The sequence below is a fragment of the Camelus bactrianus genome, chromosome 35, assembly GCF_048773025.1.
Source record: "Camelus bactrianus isolate YW-2024 breed Bactrian camel chromosome 35, ASM4877302v1, whole genome shotgun sequence".
Classification (NCBI taxonomy): Eukaryota; Metazoa; Chordata; class Mammalia; order Artiodactyla; family Camelidae; genus Camelus; species Camelus bactrianus.
The window spans coordinates 24234636-24251493 of NC_133573.1; the positions used below are offsets into that span (position 1 = coordinate 24234636).

The 16858-nt window shown below is 47.1% G+C and overlaps 1 protein-coding gene across 3 annotated transcripts in view; it reads left to right on the plus strand.

Annotated features, from left to right (window-relative positions):
* The window catches only part of CAMK1D (calcium/calmodulin dependent protein kinase ID), a 344956-nt gene that overhangs the window by 296762 nt on the left and 31336 nt on the right, over positions 1–16858 (plus strand). For all 3 annotated transcript variants that reach the window (XM_045515802.2, XM_010953717.3, XM_074358483.1), the window contains exon 6: positions 13568–13643. In XM_045515802.2, the coding sequence (XP_045371758.2) occupies positions 13568–13643 (76 nt within the window). The remainder of the gene's footprint in view (positions 1–13567; positions 13644–16858) is intronic.

The window sequence follows — 16858 nt, forward strand, 5'->3', positions numbered from 1 at the left end:
CGAGAGCCAGAGGGTTAACAGGTAAACTGAATGATGGATGATAAGTGCTACATTATTTATCATTCAAGAAATTACTTATTTAGTGCCCACCTTCTGTTCTAGCAGTGGGGATATATCAGGAGAAAGAAAAAAAAAGCAGATAAAAATCCCCAACCTCATAGTACTTAACATTTGAGTGAGAGAGAGGCAGACCATAAGCAAACAGCTTAATATATTAATTAGTATCTTAGTCACAAGTGCCATGGAGAAGAATAAAGCAGGAAAGAGAATAGGAAGTAAGTGTGTGTGGGGGGGGGTTGTAATTTTAAATACACTGATCAAGGCAGCCCTCACCAAGGTGACAATGGGATAAAGATTTGGTAGATGTGAAGGAGCTGGTCATGCTGTTCTGGGAAGGAAGAGCATTCCAAGGATGGTGCAAAGGCCCTGAGGCAGGAGTGGGGGTGGGTAGCAAGAGGAACAGGATGAGAAAAGAGGAAGTCAGAGAAGTAATGGGCAGAGCATGTGCAGACCAGGACTTAGAAATCATTGTCAAGACTGGGAGGCGGGAAGCCATCAGAGGGTTCTGAGTAAGACACACCATGATCGAACTTTTACCAGGATCCCTGTAGGGGACTGGCTGGGATAAGGAGAGATGATGGGGGTGCAGGGCCAGGGTGAAGACCAGTTAGAAGTCTCTGGAACTATCCAGGTGAGAAATAGTGAGAACTCAGCCAGGTCAGCAGAGTGGAAGTGATGAGTAATCATCAGGTTTGGAATATAAGGTGAAGGTAGTGTCACCAGGAATTTCTGTAAAAGTAAAAGTCAGATTTGAAAGAGAGAAGTCAAGGTTAATTCCAAGGTTTTTGACCTGAGCACCTGAAAGGGTGCAGTGGCCTTTAATTAAGATATGGGAGGAGGAAGGAGGGTGCAGCTCTGTGGTAGAGCACGTGCTTAGCATGCACAAGGTCCTGGGTTCAATCCCCAATACCTGCATCAAAAAGGAAAAAAATGTGGAGGAGGACATTGCAGAAATATCGCCAGGGGTTTGGGTTCGGATCTGATAAAGTTTGCAAGGTAAGGAAGGCATCTGGAATTGTGGGGAGATTCTCATTACACCAAGTAGTTATGTTCTGTAAGGTCACAGTGAGCATGAATTAGCAAATGCTGAGCTGCTGCCCCCAGGGGAAGAAATGAATTTGGGTTCCTGCGAGCCTCTGATTCCAGCGCTGACATCAACTGGTCGATACTTAGCCTTGTTGTATGTGTGTCTCTGTTCAACGACATTTTATGTAGTAGTAGTTCATTAACGTTGAAGCCAGGCCAGCCGCAGTGTAACTCGTGTCTAAAGGAAGCTGATCTAGCACACATTTCCCCATGAGGCTCACCCGGCCTTCTTGTGCTTAGGAACACCGGACAGCTCTTCAGCACTGACACCTGGGGGCCATTTTTAATAATGAAATCAACAAAATGCACAAATACGTGGAAAACGTGGCACTGGCTAGACCATGAAAACCACACTCGTAGACCAAACAGGAGGGCAGAGCGTTGCCGTGTTTGACCTCAGCTGGGCACGTGCACCTCCAAGTTCCGGCCACTCTGTGCGTGTCTACAAATGACCGCAGAAGCATCCTAAGTATTGATTTGGGGGGTACACGTGAATTTTGGCGAGGAGGCAGATTCGCAAATATGGAATCCCCGTGTAGTGGGGATGGACTGTATTTGGAAGCTGATAGCTTCTGGGTGCGTTTTAAAGCTGTGAACCTGATGAAACCATCAAGGGAGGTGGGTGTAGATGGAGGAGAGGAAAGGTCCCAGGGCTGAGTCCTGGGGACTCAGAGGGACTGAGAAGGGACAGTGGGAGGGAGGAAGAGGACGAGGGGAGTATGGCATCTGGAAAGTGCTTCAAGGATGAAGAGCTGTGTGTCAGCTGTGGCTACTGAGTCAGATGAGATGAAGGCTGAGTGAGTGGGGGCCACTGGTTGGGGGGACCTTAAACTATGGAGTAGTTGAACAATTAATTAAGCCTGTGGGAGCCTGGCAGTCAGAGTGATGCCAGGGAGGACATGAAACACGTCTTCATAAGAGGAGCCCAGCGCGCTGTGTCTGTGTGGGGCTGGACAAAGCCACGTCCCCCTGCTCACCTCCCCCGACCCCAGCAGTAGCTGTAAGATGGAGACACTATCTGGGATCTTGGACAAAGAAGCTACAGCCTCATTTTTGCCTGGCAGTTTGATTTGAACAGGGCAGAGCCATTGGGCATCTATGTGAGAGGAGGGAGGGGGGCCACTCCCCTCCCCGTCCTTGGGACCACGCTTCCCACAAGCCCAAGCCGGGAGTGGAGGAATGCTATCTGCTTTCAGCTTTAGTTCAGATTCCTTCTAGGGAGCGTTGGTTTCAACTGGTGAGTGCTGTTGTGTTGTTGTATCAGTTATTGTCACCTAAATGACTATTCGGCTAAGTAGTTAGTTTTGCCAGCGTCGGGATTATGACTTCAATATAAATGAGTTCTTTAATAATGAAGAAATAATGAAAAAGGAGCTGTTTATCCCAAGTACCCCAGTGCACACGGTGCCTTGAGAGAAGGCAGAGGAATCTGAGCACTTTGAACTTCACCCTTGACCCTGAGCAGCTGCCTGGTCCTCACACACGCTGTACGAGGAACCAGGGTCCATGCAGAGCGTCAGATCACTGACAGCAGGAGATTGCAGGCATCTCTCCATCCAGGTGTACTGAGTTCCTACTGCGGGCAGCTCACAGGCCTCCTCCGATGCAGTATGGCCAGTGGGCGATGCAGACCCGTATGAGGTAGCACGTTTGCAGGGTGAAGTAACTGACATATTTCAGAAGCAGCCTCACAAATGCTGGTGAGAGAGGGATCAGGAAACAATTCTTAGAGGAGGAGGGGCATGAAGGAAGGATGGAACTCGGGCTGAGATGAAGGGAGCCGTGGATGCGGTCCAGCGGGAGAACGAAGACCCAGAGTCGTGAGCTGCGTCTTGTATGCAGGGTCTGGGGGAAAGGCGCAGGCTCTCTTGGCTTCGAGGGAGGGCTTGCATCAATATGTTCTTGGAGATAATTTAGGAGAAATGATAGGGCCATCTGGAGGAAACCAGCTCCTCGGGGTAGTGTGGTGACGGTCTCCGTGGTATAGACCTGGATTTAGAATCCGTTCTGCTGAGTCAGATACAGCATTCCCTGTGGCATCACCAATACAAGATAGAAGTCAGAGCTAAGGACGTTTGTAAAATTACTTATTTGACTTGTTCTACTGCATTAATTAAAATATCCAGCTGGCTCTCCTGAATCACTGAAGAGAAACAGTAAGTCACAGAAAGCATCCGTTTCAGCCATGTAATTGATCAGAGACTAAAGATAACAAAAGTACTTCTGTTGGTAGAGGAAAGCCCATTGTTTAGTTTCTTGATGTTGCTTTTTGCATGGTGATGTGATTTCTTAGATTCTGTGGGTCTCCTGCTCCTGGTTTGAGAAGGAAAATTAAACTCTTTTAAAAGAACTTCAAACTGTGGCTCCAGATGAAGTGACAAAGGGCCTCACCAGAGGAGGGCAAACGTGTGTTCTCTTACTTACTCTTCTGAAGAAGGAGTCTGTCTTTTTCAGGAATTGTAAACTTCACTTTTAGAAAGGGCGAGAAAGCTGGGGTGGTGCTGGGGTGGCCCTGGGGCGGCAGGACTTTTAACTGCTCTGTGATGTTTGATTTTGAACTAAATGAGACTTCTTTTTTTTTTTTTTTCTCATCGAGCCTTATTGAGTGATGACCTTTGCTTTGCAATATTCCACTTGGGGTGTGCACCAGCAGCCAGTCTTTTCATCAGTGGGTGTTATTCAAAAATAAGACGGAGCATTTATGTCTGATCCATGCTTGTGCTTGGAAGCGGAGCTACATCGTGGTTCTTTAGAGGGTGGCTAATTGGTAGGTTACTTAAACTGTGGAGAGGGAGTCATTTCTTCCTGAAATGTAGCTGCCTGCACAGACATTGCAGAAGGCTTTGGTCAGCCCGTGCCTAAAGGAGTTTCAGCAGGTTTCACTGAGTTCTCTTCTAAATGGAAATGGAGGCCAGTTGGTCAACATTCTTGGCGTATTTTTTCATTATTAGAAGAATGCTCTTAATTCATGGGATCATCACATTTTTAAAGCTTGAGGAAGGGCTTGAGGTTAGGATGAGAGCTGGGAAATGGGGATTCCAGGAATACTGCAATATTGGAGTGAGGACCTGTTCCCAGAGTCCCCCAGCCTGTCGTCGGTGGCAGTCACAATAGTGGGTCTTGGGTGCGAGATTCTGTGTATCTCTGCCATTGGTTCGGTTCAAGGGAGGTCTGAGCCCTGCCCTCAGACTCTTGGGTTCTCAGTTTCTCTCTTGTAAAATAAGTGTGCTGAACTGATGGACCTCCGTGATTTTTTTTTCTGGTTCCCCCATCCTGTATTTCTCCAGATGTGTAACTTAGTAACCTTTAAGTGGATAAATATTCATGTCAAGGAAATTGACTGTCACTTTCCCCCATCCTTACTCAGAACAGACAGGAAAAACCTCAGCTAGGTTGACATCATCCATTTCTGTCCTCTTGAGCAAGCTGAGCCATGGCAGTTCCTTTTATCTTGGCTCCTAGACCCTCTGTTTCTAATGCTTTAATCTTCCCTCTTCTGTGTGGTCATTCTTTCCAAGAGAGCTTGGTTTTTATTTGCTGTTCACTTAAATACCGTATTTAAGTACACGGCTATGAACATGACATCAGTGTTCTCACCCTCTCAAACAGTTAGCGTTGAAACAGGACTTTATGTAACTGACAAGTTGTCGCATGGGGCACAGCTAAGTAGGCGGAGGACTCAGATAAGAACTTTCTCTTCTCTCTCAGCAGCTACTCAGTGACAGCCAGCAGCGACCGTTCCATCACACTGGGAGCTGCCAGCAGACCCCGCTTGTCAGGAAGAACAGGGCCCCCCACGTGGGGAGACTTGCAGGGCCCATGGTTAGCCTGGACGTAATGATTGTGGACGTGGGCAAAGTCAACCCAGCCCTGCCTTGGAGGAACCCCCACCCCGCAGGTTCAGTCCCCCTAAATCCCTCTTAACACCGTTTGTGAAGCACTTTCCATCCTTTTAGAATTCCTTAACAGCTCCTCTCTAAATCTTTAACATTGGGACGGAGTTTCATGGTTTCTAAACTGGTACCATTTTGTGGTGGCAGAGAGGAAAGAAACACTACAGCATTTTGTAACTTTTTTCTTTTAATGATTATAAACCCCAACATTGGAATGACTGGAACAGCCTTTTTCATTCTGAAGTGCAGCGCATCAGATTTCAGAAGCGAGGATGGGCGTATGTGCAAAGTAGCCATCCGGTTGCGGTCACAAGTGGGTTAGGGCGGAGGCTGAATCTTGGGACCACCTGTACGGAACACATTACAGGGCGATTCGCTGCCACACTGCTCTGAAATGCCTTACTCACAGCATTTTTCTTCCTCCACCGCACAGAGTTCCAGGTCTCTCCCACATTTTAAAACACCGGACACCAGCTGCCCTCCCATTTTCCTCCCCCTTCCTGTGTCTGAGCCTAGCTCCACCACCCACCAGCCACATTTTGGCCTCAGAAGCGTTTGAATAGTAACCCAGCTCAGATCGGACTGGTAATGAGAAACCAGGATGGTGCTCTTATGGGGGACTCTTCATGCCTGTGGTAAAATTCAAGAAGCTACTAGGAAAATCCAAATGAGCTGCCCTTCTGTGAGGCATTTTTAGTAAATTACAACTGTAAGGGAGGATGAGAAAGGAGCCTCTAACCGGGAGGAAGAGAGCGGTGCTGGCCCAGGAACCTTGTGCTCCCCTTCACCTCTGCAACTTCCGGCTGAAGACAAACCCCAGGCAAGGAATGATTCTGCATTTCAGCTGCATTTTTATTTGCAAACAATCCAGACTGCAATAGTCCAAACCCAGGTGAAGTAACACCTGTTTATTAAGATGCTCACAATAAAGTCTCTCATTATCTGGGGTTTTCCTTTTTAATACCCCTCCTGCTGAAAATTCTAATGACAGGAAGCAGACCTGAGTAAACATACACAAGACGGCTTCCTTGTTGTGATGCATCGTAATTACATTGTAACATAATGTCTTACTGAGGCCTCACTCTCCTCTGAGTTGTATGCCTGACTCGTATTTTCATTGATCTTTAGAATTTTGTTTACCATCTCTGAGCAGGCCACTGCTGGGTAGAAATGTCATCCTTCCCTCCCACCGCTTAAACAAAATCCTTCTCTCCACCTCGGTGATGCGCGGTGTCGCTCACTGTGCGGAACCACACTGCAGTCTGGTTTGAGACCCTCTCCTCTTGTCAGGCTCTGTGGATCCATGGATAGCGCACTGGACTTATGAAACTCTCTGCTCTTATCCACCAGCAAAGGAGCCATGCTCCCTCCCACAATCTAGGGAAATTCCTCAAGGATAGGAAGATGTGGATGAAGTATCTAGCCCTGGACACAGATCCCTAATAGTACAGTTAGCTATCTGGATCCATGGGTTCCACTTCCTCAATTCAACCCACTGCAGATCAAACATACTTTTAAAAATTTGCCTGAAGCCTTGAAAAAACAAAACTTGAATTCACTGCATGCCTGCAATGATTTACACAGACTGTATGGGTGCTAGAGATGATGTAAAGTGTATGGGAGGGTGTCGGTGAGATGTAAATGCTACTCTATTTTATGTGTGGGGCTTTGGCATCCACTGATTTTGGCACTGGCCGGGGGCCCTGCACCCTCTACCCTGTGGATACTGGGGGGGAAACGTGCCTTAGAATGAAGGGACACGTGCAGCCATCCAGGTGAGTGCACATTCTTTCCCATGAACGCCTAACCCCAGGACAGAGTGGCAGGTGTCCTTCAAGATGGGAAACTGAGGCATAGAAACACAATAAATTGCAGATGCACTGGTGCAGAGCCCAGCCTGGAATCCTGTCCTCTGGCTCAGTGCTGGTCAGGGGTGAGAGATGCTGGTGCCACTCTGTGTGCACAATCTAATCATTTTAAAGCCCGCATGGAAGTTCAGCTCTCTCCCATTAGATCACCTACTTTTCTTTTAGACCCCTTCCTCTCAAGACCTTATCACACTGCCCAGCCTGTCTAGCAGAGAGGAGCTTGAAGTCAGTCCCCCAGCCCTGTGACCTCCTTTCATGAGCTGCTTGGGAAAAGCCATGATATTAAAAGAAGTCTTCACTACCTCTGACCATGACTGGCTCTCGTGTGTCAGAGCCTCTTCCTCCCCATCATGACACGCATCAAGTTCAAATCAAATGCCTTTCTCTGTGGTGGCCTCCGGGAGGCGAGGCCAGCCAGCAGGGGCAACAGATAACCCTTAGACAAAGCCATAGGCTGGCTGATTCATCCAAATCCCGGCACCCGTTTCCCCTCCCTTACTTCTCATGTAGTTACAGAATGATGCACTGCAGCTCTCCTGCTCCCGCATCCTTACACCTGCTGCTTTATTCTTAAGAGAACAACGTGAAGGCATATTCTCACAGCACCACTAGCCCCGGCTGTATCTTTCCCATTCTTTTTGTCTGCACCTTCCCTGTCATTTGACTGTTGAAAGTAATACATTCTTTCCTTGGATACTTTTGAGTTTTATTTAGAGTAAGTTCAGTATTTTCAGAGTCTGATTTAGACCGAGTTAACTCAGCCCCATCTTGCCCTGACCTTGTCTGAATCTGATCATCGTCCTTAGGAAGGCAGCTGAGACTGGCATTACGTCTGTGGCTTGTGTCTACCCTCAACCCCCCGGAGGACAAGTGTGCCATGGGGACAGGGCCCAGGCGGGCCTTTTTCACCCCTAAACCCAGGGCCTGGAATGGGATGCAACCCATTAAATGATTGAATAAAGAGAAACCCCACCACCCTGGTTCTGGCTCTCAGTTTCCGGCATGGATGGCTGCTCCTTCCACCTTGGGCTGCCCCCTGATTGTGTCCCTGTCCTTGTCCCACTGAGTGTGGTCAGCTCTGAAGTACTGAGAAGAGTGGTCCTCAGGCATCTGCACAGGTGAACAAGTCACCTCGAATGTGAACGTGGTTAACACGGTGAGATCCCCGTCTCCCGTCTCCCGTCTCCCATTGCACAGACTGTTCTCAGCACATCCTTGGATGCAGGAAAAGGGAAAATTCCTTTTCTGTTTTACTAGAGCCCGAGGATGGATTACCACGGCCCCCACCCCTACAAGCCACTGTCCTCGTTTCCAGTTACACTTGGTTAAGCCCTTTTTCCCCTCTTTCCCTCTTCAGTAAGGAAAATGGGCAACTTAATTGTTTTAAAAACAACATGAAAGGTCTCTGAAATTCCTCTTTTCTTCTTTTTGTAATCTCTGGAGTTCTTCCCTTTACCAGGAATCCTTGCTCTAAATCAATATAAAGCAGCTCGGTTTCTAGAAGACATTTCCCACCAAGTGGAATTTTCCACCGTGGGTTGGTAGTGAATCTCAAAGCAGTAAATTCAATTATTTAAAATTTTGAACCTACTGTTTTACTAAAGAGCGTGGGTTCAGCCTGGAGCTCAGAAGGAGGGAACATCTGTCCGCAGATACCTCCAGCAGCTTGTGGGACGCTCTGCAGAGGCTGCTGGTTTACATGGAGATAAATTCTGTTTACTGGTGTAAATTAAACAGGCTGATGGGATACTGTTTCTATGGGGAATAATCAAGAAAATGGAATGAATAGAAGTTCTGAGAGATCATTCAACAGAGTATCTTTTCTGCTGTTTAGCCCTAAAACTAGTCATTCTGAAATCTCTTTGAGGAAAACTTTTAAAAGGAAAGCAGCATGAATTACAGACATCCACACACAGAGAATTAGGGCTAATTCTGCCTCTTTTATCCCCCGAATTCATGTCAGAAATAATTTGCTTAAGGACATGTATTTAACAATTGATCTTACCTGTACCTAATACAGGTCCCTGCCAAAGTTCATTTGTCGCCCTTTCTGTTTTTTCCTGTACCTATTCACTGAAAATATTTGAGGCAGCTAAGTTTATTTTTAAATCAGTTGTCTGAGTTTGGAAAACATTTTCTTATAGAAAAAGTGGTGTGTGTGTTGAGAAGGTTGGGTGTAGTTGAATCTCCATTTAGTGAACAATCAGAAAGTTCTGCTCCCTGCAAATCCAGGCTAGAGGTGTCTCCCTGCCCTCCAGCTGCACGAAGCCTAGGACTCGACTGTGGGCCATGCTACAGTAAAGGGGTGTGTAAGGAACAGTGGGGGTGTGCAGGAGCTAGTGTGTTACAGGATTTTGGTGACTAGACCTGAGAACCCAGCTGTCATGCCCAACGCATGTCACCCAGGTTGAGCTGCCCTCACCCCACTCTATTCTCTCCCCCTCTGAAAGGCTGACTTCAGCCCAGCCTACAGGGCAGGAAGGAGGTTGGACCTGCCACCTTTCTTGTATTCATCCCTTCAACACCTCCCAGTGGATGGGTCTCTCTACTGCGACTGATAGCCACTGATGGCCCCCAGGGACCAGGCCTTGAAATGAATGGGAGGAACACATGTGTCCTGTCCACTTGAATCTTTCCCTCATATTATGGCTGTGCCAGGAAACTAAGACCTTCCCTGCTCTGCCTGGGGGCCGATGGCATCACAGACAGCCACAGTGCCTTAGAATGACTGCTCTCTTTGTCATTAACTCCAATTAAGTTATTTCGACTCAAAGCCTCCCTCTATTCGAAGGCGTGGGGGTGGCCAGAGCCATTGCCAACCTCCCACTCCGCACGAGTCATGATGGGTACAGTGAGAAGAGAACATTATTTCCCCTTGATTAAGAAGTTCTTCAGCATCTGCTGACGGTGCCGGGGGAGAGATGGGATGGTGGTGGCGGTGCAGAGGACCCTTATTACCTTCCCAGGTTCCAGATGGACTGGGCTCTGGGCCTCCTCTGTTGTCTCAAAGTTTGCAAATTGGATTCTGTGACTTTTTGGAATTACAGCTGAATTGTTGCCTAACTGGTGTAAGATGGATGACATAACGTGAAGGAGTTTGGCTGGTTCTCAAAGGGAAAACTGGTCTCTGAAAAGATGAGAGAGAGAAGGGGATTCTCCCAGCACCACCTGCTACTCCAGAGCTGAAAGGGGTCAAGGGGACAAAGGCAGAGGACTGAAACCCCCCGGTGGCAACAGGTTGGCTAGACAGTGGCGGCAGCGGCAGGGCCTGGGAGGAGACGGGGAGGGAAACATCCCTGTTGATCTCGGGGGTCCTTTGTGACCTGGTCAGCGTATCGAGGCCATATCAAACTGTCAGGAGGGTTTTGAGTCGTGCCTGAGATTTTTTTTTTTTTTTCAAGAATTACTATGAGATAAGAAGTTAGCTATTTAAAGCTAGCGGGGGTTAGAATGTAGGTGGGATTGTTGAAACAATGTCCCAAAAAACATTTGGTTCCAGGAATCCTATCACAAGAGAGATTAGAATTTAGGCCATGTGTGTGTGCGCCATGATACAATTTTTAAAATATTTCAAGTTGGTGAGAATTTTATTTGAAGTCAGTTTGCTTTTTTGTCTTTTTAATCATGACATTACACGTTTGGCTTCACCCCTGGATGCGTTTCAGATGCAATTAAGAACCTCATCTCATGGCAAATGGTTGGCCAGCCTCCAGTCAGTTAACAAATGTTTCTATTTCGTTGTTGTTGCTCCAGATAAGATACAACACCAAAAAGAACAAGAAATGTTTGGCACAAGTCCACAGTTTCACACCCAGTGTGGATACCCTGGTGTTTGTTAATCATTTAGAATTTTCCCCTAAATCAGAAATCTTTTTATTAAAAAAATCATATACATTGATGTTAGAAAGTTTACCATTTAAACAAAAATCTTACATTTAAAAAAATTATCTCAGTGTTATCTGTGGCTTCAAGACCCTCAATGTCGAGTAAATCCAAGTTCCAAGTTGCATCAAAATCAGTGACTTGCTTTTCAAGCATCTACAGTCCGTCTGCTGATTCTCCAGAATGCTGGCGAATGTGCCAGACAGACTGAAGGCAAAGGGCTTCACACACCAGTGCCCCCAGGTGTGTGGATTTCAGGAGGGGAACCGTGTTCTTTATTCTTTTGTTTGCTGAACAATGGATGGTGGCCAGGACTTTCTAACAGCTGATGACAAGGAGGAGGATTTTTTTTTTTTTTTAAAGAATCCTTCCTCCCACATCCGCAGAACAAACTGAGGATGGAGAGCTCAGGAGAACACCGAGGATTGGCTCTTCCTAGATACTTGCTTTACAGGGGCCGAGTCTTACCCTCCAGGCCCCCTCCATACGTCGTGCCTCGGGGGACCAATCGGCCCCATCTTTGCTCATAAGCCACAGCATCAGCTGTCAAAGGTGCTGACAGCTTCCTTCCCCAAGCTCCTTCCCCGTGTATCTGTCACTGTCGCCAGGTACGTGATGTTAGTTTGTGCTTTAAGTCCTGTGCTGAGTCCCAAGTGCCTTGGTGCCCTCTGACACTTGGCTCCGTGGAGTGTTTGGGCCGAACTGTCTCCCCAGCTCTGCATCGAGCCCTGCAGACCCCGTGATGCGGGAGCCAGGGCCTCGGCCCCCAGGTTGGTGCGGTGCTCCTGCCATCTGCTCTCTGCTTTGCTGGGAGGTGGAGCTGGGGCAGATGTTGCTCTGTGAGCCTTCTCTGCCTCTTCTGAACTTTCCATCAGGCCACGAGGATGACCCTGCAGGCTCAGAAATGTGCTCCTTGCAGAAGCAGTCACCTCCCACCATCTGTGACGTGTGGCCACTCAGACCAGAACGTCGGCTCCGAGAGCACCTGCCTCCTAAATCAGCCAGTCACTGTGGCGAATGGCTCCCTTTGGTCAGCTGCTGTCATAGAAGTGTCGAGAAGAATGCTCTTAGCAGTTACAGGGGAAAGGAGGCACCGAAGCAGGCAGCCCGCTCCCCGTTGTCCGAGGCCCCTCTTCAGAGTGGGGGTTCCCTGGCCTTGTAGCTCTCTCTCCTTTTGCTGCTGTGTTGAGGGCAAACAAAGCAAAGAAAAGATGTACAGATTTATTTATTTTGTTCTTGTTAAATTAAAAAAAAAAAAAAAAGCCTGATGGGATGTTTAGAGGAACTGGAGCTGAAACCTAAAATGAGATTTGGGGATTATCTGTGGATTGTATCTCTTGCCACCAGAACCAGAAACATCCAACAACAGTTTGTATACGTCCGTGTTCTTGCTCCGGAAGGTACTTATCTGCCACAGAATGAGGGGATTTCCCTGTTAGTTTTTCTGCAAAAAGGCTCTCCTTGCAGAAACTCTCACCTTAATAGTCAGGAGGCTCCAGGAGAAGGGGCTGGACAGGGTGAGAGTCACACTCAGCCCGAGCTGGTCCATGTCTTCTGTGTGGCGTCCGCAAAGGCACTTCTCTCGGCCCATTTTCCTTATTGATCAGATGTAGGTAATGGTGGTTGTCAGAACTGCTGAAAGGGTGGCAGTAAAAAGGTTTATGAATGCCCGGGATAAGACCCAGACCATGGCAGGCACCTAATTCGGGTTAGGTCAGGGCGGCGTCGTAGAGGCCCGCTGACAGCTGGGTCCTGTGGGTGGGTCCCTTGACCTGGGTCCCTGCACACCCTCGCCTGGAACTCGGGAATCAAGATGGTGACGGTAACTCGGCTCTTCACCACTCACCCAACTTGGCCTCTGCCAAGTGCCTTGTAAGCTCTGCTGTTACTACCTCTGCCTTCTTCAATTTTCCGGGAAGCCCATGCTGGACACTCCAATCAGACGTGTTCGCATGAAAAGGAGATTTTACTCCTGAAGGTTTTTACTGTGTTTCTTGTGTCTATTTACTCTTTACACAAATATGTGTGGCAGACGCTGCTGGGCGCCGGACACCGCATGGGTGTCCAGCCCTGGGCGCTGGCCACAGGCCAGGAATGGGAAGTGTGGGAAGAGTGCAAAAGGAGCCCCAGCCCTGGACGGATGATGCCTGATGAGCAGTGGGTTAGGACCGGGGAAGTGAGATTAAATAGCAGTTTTCCTGTTTCGCAGATGAGAAAACAAAATGGCAGTACTGATGGATGACCTGCCTCAAACCTTAGAGCAGGAACTCAGAGCAGGCCTAACGCAGGAGCCCAGGGACCAGATTTTAGGTCTAACCTTGATTTGAAGCTCCAGGAAGGCAGAGGGCGGGGGCTTCGCTCTCCTGTCCCCGCAGCACCTAGGAAGGCCCTACACATGGGCCGGAGATGCTTCCTTGAATTGATTCGAGGTGAAGTCACACCCCAGGCCCCGAACTGAGTAATGCCCTCCTCTCTCTCTCTCTCTGGTCTGAGCTGTAGGGCTTAGCTGGGCATAAAATAGCCTCCTGCAAAATGTTTGTTGATTGACTGATAACCTCCAGTCACACACACATGCACATGGACACACACACATAGATACTCTCACTTTTTTCTAGTTAGAAAAGCCAACAGATACATCAGATTGTATCCGTCTCCTCTGTTGGTAGAATCATGGAAAGTTCAGCCCGAGTAGCAGACACCAGAAGCAAAACACAAACAGCCGTCGTACGTCTGAGTCCTTTAAATGGTCAGCTTGTGTCTCTCCTTTGTCATTTCCAGCTCCGGAGGTCCTGGCCCAGAAACCCTACAGCAAAGCCGTTGACTGCTGGTCCATCGGGGTGATCGCCTACATCTTGTAAGTATGGCTTGCTGCCTTGGCTTCTTTTTCCCTTTTATTATTATTTTTTAATTGTAGCAAAATGCACATTTAACTTGGCACACAGAATTTACCATTTTAACCATTTTTAAGAGTACAATTCCTTGGCATCAAGCACACCCACACCGTCAGCACCAGCCATCTCCAGAACTTCATCTTTGCAGACTGGAACCTGTCCGTATCCAACCCTCTCCCCGAGCCCCTGCCCCCAGCCCCCAGCCCCTGGTAACCGCCATTCTGCTTTCTGTCTCTATGAATTTGACTTCTCTCAGTGTTTCACGTAAGTGGAATCATCAAGTATCTGTCCTTTTTTGCCTGTTTTTTTTTCATTTAGCATGATGTCCTCAAGGTTCATCCGTGTTGTAGCATGTTCAGAATTCCATTCTTTTTTTGAGGCTGAATTATATTCCATCGTGTGTGTAGACTAACTTCTGTTGATGCATTCATCCATCCCTGGGCGCTTGGATGGGCTCCACCTTTTGGCTCTTGTGAATAATGCTGTGATGTTCACAGGTGTGCAAGTATCTGTTCAAGTCCTGCTTTCAGTGCTTTTGGGTGTAGATCCAGAAGGGGAATTGCTGGGTCCTGTAGTAATTCTATGTTTTAACTGTTTGAGGACCTGTCATACCATTTTCCAAAGCAACACCACCATTTTACATTCCCAACAATGACTCCCCGGGGTCCAGTTTCTCTACGTCCTTGCTAACACTTCTTTTCCATTTTTTGGTAATGTCTGTCCTTAGTGTGAAGCAGTATCTCATTCTGGGTTTGATTGGCATTTCTCTCTTTTTTTTTTTTTGGCCCTCTACATTTTTTTTCATTGAAGTATAGTCACTTATAATGTGTTAATTTCTGGTGGACAGCACAATGTCCCAGTCATGCATATACATGTATATTCATTTTCATATTCTTTTTCATTAAAGGGTATTTATTACAGGATATTGAATATAGTTCCCTGTGCTACACAGAAGAAATTTGGGTTTTTTTAAATCTTTTTTTATATATAGTGGTTAACATTTGCAAATCTCAAACTCCTAAATTTATCCCTTCCCACCCCCTTTCCCCGGTAACCGTAAGACTGTTTACTATGTTTGTGAGTCTGTTTCTGTTTTGTAGATAACTTCATTAGTGTCCTCTTTTCTTTTTTTTTTTTTTTTTTAAGATTCCACATATGAGTGATATCATATGGTATTTTTCTTTCTCTGTCTGGCTTACCTCACTTACATGATGATCTCTAGGTCCATCCATGTTTCTGCCAATGGCATGATTTCATTCTTTTTTATGGCTGAGTAGTATTCCATTGTATACATATACCACAACTTCTTTATCCAGTCCTCTGTCGATGGATGATTGGCATTTATCTTATGGCCAGTGATGCTGAGCATCTTTTCATGCATCACCTGGGCTTTTCTGGGGATACAAACCTCTCTGAAAATATGACATCTCCAACACTTATCACAATAAGAAAAAATGTGATGAAAACCAAAATTTAGCCCTTGAATTCCCCCATTTCTTATCTCCACGACCCAGGAAATGCCATCATAGGTCAAAGGCTTGTTGCAATTATTTTCAGATGATCAATTTGGGTGTTTTCTTTGTTATGTTCTGTTTTGCTGAAGTCCACTGTAAAGTTATTTTGAAGTTACATTTTTTTTTTTGCAATGATACTTTGAAAGACTTTCTTTGGAACATGCTTTTGGGGTGAGTTTAGGCTGAGTGTCTGTAATGGATAGGAAGTGAATTTCTCCTCCTGATCCTCCCCAAGGAAGGGAACGTTTCATAACTGATAGAGCCCGCTGCGCACAGTGAAAGGTTGTGAAGGATTGTGATTGGAGTCTGACAGTGGCATCCTCAGGGAAGGCTGGAAATGCACCCCCCCATGTTGGTTTTGTCTCATTATCTGGGAAGCAAATGGTTTTTCTACAGCATGTGTTCACCTGGGCAGGTTTTACAGCAAGGCGTAGATCCAGCTGACAGCTCCCGCAGATTCCTGCCATTCTCGCGGGAGAATTTATCCATTATAATATACTTGGCCTGAAGGGCTCCCACTTTTGGAATTAGGGAAAGGCCAGATTCATCTGAGCCACAAAACTAACATATTGCACTTACATAATGCTTTCGGCTCCAAGGCTCGCTGACCACCTTCTGCAGTAGTTTCTTCCTTTGTGTGGGGGGAGGTGGGTTCTAGACCCTTTTAAGAATCTAATGAAAGCTCTGGGCCCTCTTCCCCATTAAGTTCACACACGTACAATTTTGCATACCATGCTGGTGGGTCCTGGGTGAGCAGACACTGGCCATGGGCCCTACATTATTTACTTGGCTCCCTGAGCCCTCAACTGCAATTCTTATCCGTGCCCAACTTGAGTGTGAAGGACTTAGAGAAATGATCTGGCCTTCTGCTTACTCGTGCCTTGACAACTGTCCTGAATCTTGAACCACTGTGCTGGTCTGCACTAGTGTCTGTAGATTCCTTCTGTATGTATAATTTACATATAATTATCTCCCTGAAGTCTTGGCGTCGGGGCAGGATGTATCTGGATGGCCATGAGGAGGTGCGTACTGCATTATTGGGACAAGCAGCTTAAAACTAAGCAGTGGTGCCTTAGTCAGCTCGTGCTGCTCTAACACAATACCATGGCCTGGTGGCTTAGCCAGCTGACATTTATTTCTCACAGTTCTGGAGGCTGGAAGTCCAGCTGTCCCACGGGGACCAGGGCAGAGCCCCTCGTTCCTCGTGTCACCTGTAATGGGAAAGCTGTTAGCCTCTGTCATTGTTGGGAGTGCAGCCTGATTATCTTCCTTTGATAAACCTGTCACGCTGAGATATCAGATTGCAGCAACAGCAGCCGTGGCAGGCACCACATTTTCCCCTCTCCGCATGCCATGCAGACATTCTTCATTTTGTCAGTGCAGATCCTTGATGAATTGGTACTCTTTTGATCTCCACACTCATTTCTGTTATCCATCACTTGGAAGGAGAAATATTTTTTCCTGTCAAGGATGCTCATTTTTTTAAAAGCACTTTTGACGGGTCCTTACCCTGCCAGGAATCTTCCTCTGGGGATCAGGACTTGCAAAATACATCTTTGCCTGCAGCTTAAGCTACTGGGAAGGAATGAGGATGGAGTGGGCTGGACACTGTGATGAGTGTGTTGGTGTCTAGTCTGATGAGGTTGACTCAGCCAAGAAATACA